The sequence below is a fragment of the Nicotiana attenuata genome, chromosome 1 (assembly GCF_001879085.1).
Source record: "Nicotiana attenuata strain UT chromosome 1, NIATTr2, whole genome shotgun sequence".
In the NCBI taxonomy this organism is placed as follows: Eukaryota; Viridiplantae; Streptophyta; class Magnoliopsida; order Solanales; family Solanaceae; genus Nicotiana; species Nicotiana attenuata.
The window spans coordinates 79,330,550-79,336,177 of NC_031989.1; the positions used below are offsets into that span (position 1 = coordinate 79,330,550).

The 5,628-nt window shown below is 38.8% G+C and overlaps 1 protein-coding gene across 1 annotated transcript; it reads left to right on the plus strand.

Annotated features, from left to right (window-relative positions):
• Window positions 2,570–3,345, plus strand: LOC109237656. The gene is made up of 2 exons (XM_019403986.1): window positions 2,570–2,896; window positions 2,941–3,345. Exons 1-2 carry the CDS (start codon window positions 2,570–2,572, stop codon window positions 3,343–3,345), a joined length of 732 nt encoding a protein of 243 aa, XP_019259531.1.

Consider the following 5,628-nt stretch of genomic DNA (forward strand, 5'->3'; position numbering starts at 1 on the left):
CGGGTTGACTTGCACTTGTTCGAGGTAAGTGGCTTGTCTAACCTTGTGTGGGGGACCTTTCCCCTTAGGATTGGTATTTGTGGTAATTGAAATGCCTCGTACGTGAGGTGACGAGCACGTACTTGTGCTAGTTGTTGGAAATCCGTTTTTTCTTTAAAAATAGCCTTCAATTGTGTTCTTCCTTTTCTTGCTTACACTGTTTGGACATTAAACCTGTTGTAGCTTAGAGAAACATATCTACTTGACTAAATTGCTCTACTTTCCTTAATTGTATTACGTGAATCATGGTAGGTTAGGATTTCCTGCTTCACTGTGATATGAATCGATTGGATTGAATTCTTGTTGTTGCCGTGTATTTACTTTGGTACTACGAAACGGTATTCCGGGAGATCCCCCTGCACTTTTACTTTGGGACTACGGGACGGTATCCTGGGAGCTCCCTTGTATGTTTACTTTGGGACTGCGGAATTGCATTCCGGGAGATCCCCCTGCACATTTATGAGTTGGACTACGGGACTGCACCCGGGAGATCCACTGGTTATGATATTTATATTTGGGGACTACAGGACGGTATCCTGGGAGATCCCCGGTTGTTATCTCGGAGCTGAATTGTGTTCTTTTACTGTGTTTGACTTGCCTTTGTAATAGTTGTTGTTGTCCTTCATATCTTGTGTTATTTATGTACACTGTTATTTCACACCATTAAACCTTATATCTTATTTAGCCTCAGTAGGGCCATGACCTTCCTCATCACTACCCAACCGAGGTTAGGCTTGGCACTTACTGAGTACCGCTGTGGTGTACTCATGCCCTTCCTGCGCATGTTTTTCATGTGCAGATCCAGGTATCTCTACTCAGGCTTACCATTCTTGAGGCGAGGCGATTCTACGGGACTTCAAGGTATATCTGCCGCATTCACAGACCGAGGAGTCTCTTTCTATTCCTGCATCTAGTATTTAGCCTTCTGTACTTTATGTTCTTGATTAGACATTCCGGAGATTAGAGCTATGTAGTGTTTCTCTCAGCTTGTGGATCCGTGAGTTTCCGGATTTTGGGATAGTGTATCAGATTTTGAAAAGTTGTATGTTTATGCTAAGCAGCATTTAAATACTATTTCTTTCAGTTATTCGGCTTTTGATTATTTATTTTGCAAGATTAGTTGTTTTTCCGCATTTGTTAGGCTTACCTAGTCGTAGAGACTAGGTGCCGTCACGATAGTTCACGGAGGGCGAACTGGGGTCGTGACATTTTTGCCATAAATTTCATAGGAGCGGCTCCACTCCACACTTATATAGGTCTATCCATCAAGTGCATTTTGCAATGCAATACACCATCTATAAAAGGCTATGGATTATTGGATTAAGAGTTTAATAACTCAACCTCTCATTCATTGCAGTTTAGCACTATATACATACACCATAGGAAGGGACATAATTTAATAGTGCACATTTGATCAACTAGTGGCATGTTATTACCTATATGAACCTACTTCATGGGATCTCCAATCACATAGGTTGGATTACCATCATTGTTGATATAACTCAAATTGGCAATAGTCTCATTTGTCTCGATGTTTCAAATATTAATTTTCTTCCCAGAGGTTTAGTCAGAGGATCGGCCAAATTCACTTCTGAGTTCACATAATCTCTCATCTCTTAGTAGATGTTTTATCACATTATGTCTCAATCAAATTTGTCTAATCTTCCCATTGAAGGATTTAATTTTTAGCAATGACTATGGCAGCTTGGAAATCACAATGCCTCGACACAGAAGGTATCAGTTTAATTCTTAGTGGAATACTTGCCAAAAGGTTCTTTAACCACTCGGCCTCATTGCCAGCCAATTCGAATGCTACAAACTCAGGTTCCATGGTCGATCTAGCTATTATTGTTTGTTTGCCTGATTTCCATGCCACAGCACCCCTACCAAGGGTGAACACATATCCACTGGTGAAGTTTGTCTCATCAGAATCAAAGATCAGTTAGCATCATTGTATCCTTCTAATATAATGAGAAATTCACTATATATGATACCATAGTTAATGGTACCTCTCAAATATTTTATTACTCTTACTAATGCATTTCAACGATTGTGACTCGGATTTTGAGTATATCTACTAAATCTAGACACAGCATATGCAATATCAGGTCTAGTAAAATTCATCAAATTCATTAGGCTACCAATATTTTCAACATATTTATTTTGATTTATAGCATCTCCCTTATTCTTTTTTTAATTGACTACTAGCATCATACGAAGTGCTTATAGGTACCACATCAAAATCGTTAATTTTTTTAAGAATTCTATCAACATAATATTCTTGAGTCAAACTGGCGGAGAGCAAGGACGAAGAGGAGAAGAGAACGAACAAGGAGTGTTATAAGAGGGCCAAGAAAGAGACGAAGTTAGCGGTTACGGCGGCTAAAACGACAACATTTAGACGTTTGTACGAAGAACTTAGTGATAAGGGTAGAGATAAGAAGTTGTACATGCTAGCCAAGGTGAGATAAAGAAAGGCACGTGACTTAGATCAGATGAAGTGCATCAAGATGAGGATGACAGAGTATTGATGGATGATACGCATATTAGACGTAGATTGAAGACATACTTCCATAAACTCCTAAATGAAGAGGGGGATAGGGGTATCGCGTTGGATAAATTAGAGCACTCCGAGAGTTGTCGTGACTTTGGTTTTTATAGGCGTATCCAAATGGGGGAGGTTGAGGTGGCTATGCATAAGATGTGTAGGGGAAGAGCGACTGGGCCAGATGAAATTCCGGTAGAATTTTGGAAGAGCATGGGTAGAGCTGGCATAGAATGGCTCACTGGGTTGTTTAACACCATCTTTAGGATGAAGAAAATGCATGAGGAATGGAGGTGGAGTACGATGATTCCGGTATATAAGAACAAGAGAGTTATCCAAAATTGTAACAACTATAGGGGTATCAAGCTGCTGATCCACACTATGAAAGTCTGGGAGAGAGTGGTGGAAGTGAGGGTGAGGAAGAGCGTGTCTATTTTCGAAAACCAGTTCGGATTCATGACATGAGTTTGACTACAGAAGCCATTCACCTTGTAAGAAGGTTGGTGGTGCAGTATAGGGATAGGAAGAGAGACTTACATATGGTGTTCATTGATCTAGAGAAAGCATACGACAAAGTTCAGAGGGAGATCCTATGGAGGTGTTTGGAGGCTAGAGGTGTTCCAGTAGCTTACACTAGGGTGATTAAGGACATGTATGATGGAGCCAAGACTCGAGCGAGGATCGTGGGGGCGAAGGTATTCAGGCCACTTTCCATTTATGATGGGGGTTGCACCAGGGGTCGTTGCCGTTGGACACATTGACGCGCCACATTCAAGGGGGATGCCTTGGTGTATGTTATTTGCGGATGATATTGTTTTAACTGACGAGATGTGAGGGGAAGTTAATGCGAGACTGGAGGTTTGGAGAGTGACCCTAGAGTCCAAAGGTTTCAAGTTGAGTAGGACCAAGACAGAGTATTTAGAGTGCAAGTTCAGTGACTAAATTGAGGGTGCGGATGTGGAAGTGAGGCTTGATACACAAATCATCCATAAGAGAGCTAGTTTCAAGTGCCTTGGGTTTATTATCCAAGAACATGAGGAGATTGATGAGGATATTACTCATCGTATTGGAGTGGGGTGGATGAAATAGAGACTCGCATCCGGTGTTTTATGTGATAAGAATGTGCCACCTAAACTTAAGGGTAAGTTTTAAAGAGTGGTTTTCAGATCTACCATGTTGTACGGAGCAGAGTCTTGGCTAGTCAAGAACTCTCATGTCCAAAAAATGAAGGTAGTGGAAATGAGAATGTTGAGATGGATGTACGGACATACCAGGATTGATAAGATTTGAAATGAAGATATTCGGAACAAGGTAGGAGTAGCATCGGTGGAGGAAAAGATGCGAGAGGTGAGACTTAGGTGGTTTGGGCATATCAAGAGGAGAAGCACGGATTCTCCACTGAGTAGGTGCGAGAGGTTGGCCTTGGGTGGTCTGAAGATATGTAGAGGTAGGCCAAAGAAGTACTGGGGAGAGATTATTAGGCAGGACTTCGCGTTGCTCAGCTAACTGAGGACATTACCCTTGATAGGAAGGTGTGGGGGTCGAGGATTAGGGTAGAAGGTTAGTAGGTAGTCGAGTGTGTGTCTTCCCCATCCCGGTAGTAGTAGTTAGTCAGCCTTGTATTTTGTTTATTGACATCCTTGATTACTACATGTTTTCTTATTATATTGTTGTTGATAATGTGTGTTCTCTTATTATCCTATTATGGTTAATGCTTGTTTTCTTATTATCTTGTTGTTGGTATTTCTTGTTGTTGCTGCTTTCTTTTTCTTTTCTTGAGCCGGAGGTCTATCAAAAATAGCCTCTCTACCCTCAAGGTAGGGGTAAGGTCTGCATACACTCTACCCTCCCCAGACCCCACTCGTGGTATTATACTGGGTTTGTTGTTGTTGTTGTTGTATAATATTCTTGAGTCAACATCAAGCTATTACCATCTCTTATAATTTTCATGCCTAAAATAATAATAGCTACTTCCATGTCTTTCATCTCAAAATTATAAGACAGAAAAAGTTTGATTTTATGTACTAAATCAAGACTAGAACTAAAAATAAGCATGACATCAACATAAAGATAAATAATAACACAAGCACTATCTACACATTTTTACAAACACATTTATCTACTTCAATTGATAAAAACCATCATTAATCAATACTTGATTCATGCCACTATTTAGGTGCTTGCTATAGACCATAAAGGAGTTTTATCAATTTCTTGCCAGCCACTACACATCCCTCAACTTTCACCATATAAATTTCTTCTTCTAAATAACCATTGAAAAATGTAGTTTTAACATTCATTTGATGAATAAAGAGTTTATTAATAGAAGTCATGGCGAGTAAAACACGAACTGAGGAAATTCTAGCTACAAGAACATAAGAATCAAAATAATTAATATTTTGCTTCTGGGTAAAACCTTTTGCAACAACTCTAGCTTTGTATTTATCAATAGAAGCATCCAAATTGAGTTTCTTCTTAAAAATCTATTTACAACCAATGTGTTTAACTCCCGGAGGCAAATCAACTAAAATTCAAGTTTTATTTTGTAAAATTGAATTTATTTTTACATCAATAGCTTCTTTCTAAAATGAGACATCAGATAAAGAAATTGATAAGGATCATTATCCACAAGATAAATATGAAAATCATTAACAAAAGATTTTTTCCCTTGGTCTTTTGCTTCTTCTTAATCCTCATTTTTCAAATCATTTGAATAATAGGAACATGAGAAGTATTATTACTTTAAGTAATAGAAGAATGAGAAATCTTCTCAAGTCTTAACGGAAAAATATATTCAAAAAATTTAGCTTTTTTTGTTTGAACAAAAATATGATGTTCAAGCACGTCATTTTTACTACTAAAAATCTATATGCCGCACAACTTTTAGCATACCCAATAAACATACAATCACATATTTTAGATTTTATTTTCTTCTGCTTGGGATTAGGTAACATCACTTTGGCAAGGCACCCCCACACTTTTAAATATTGCAAGTTAGGGGGGATAGCCTTTCCATAGCTCATAAGGATTTTTACCCGTTTTCT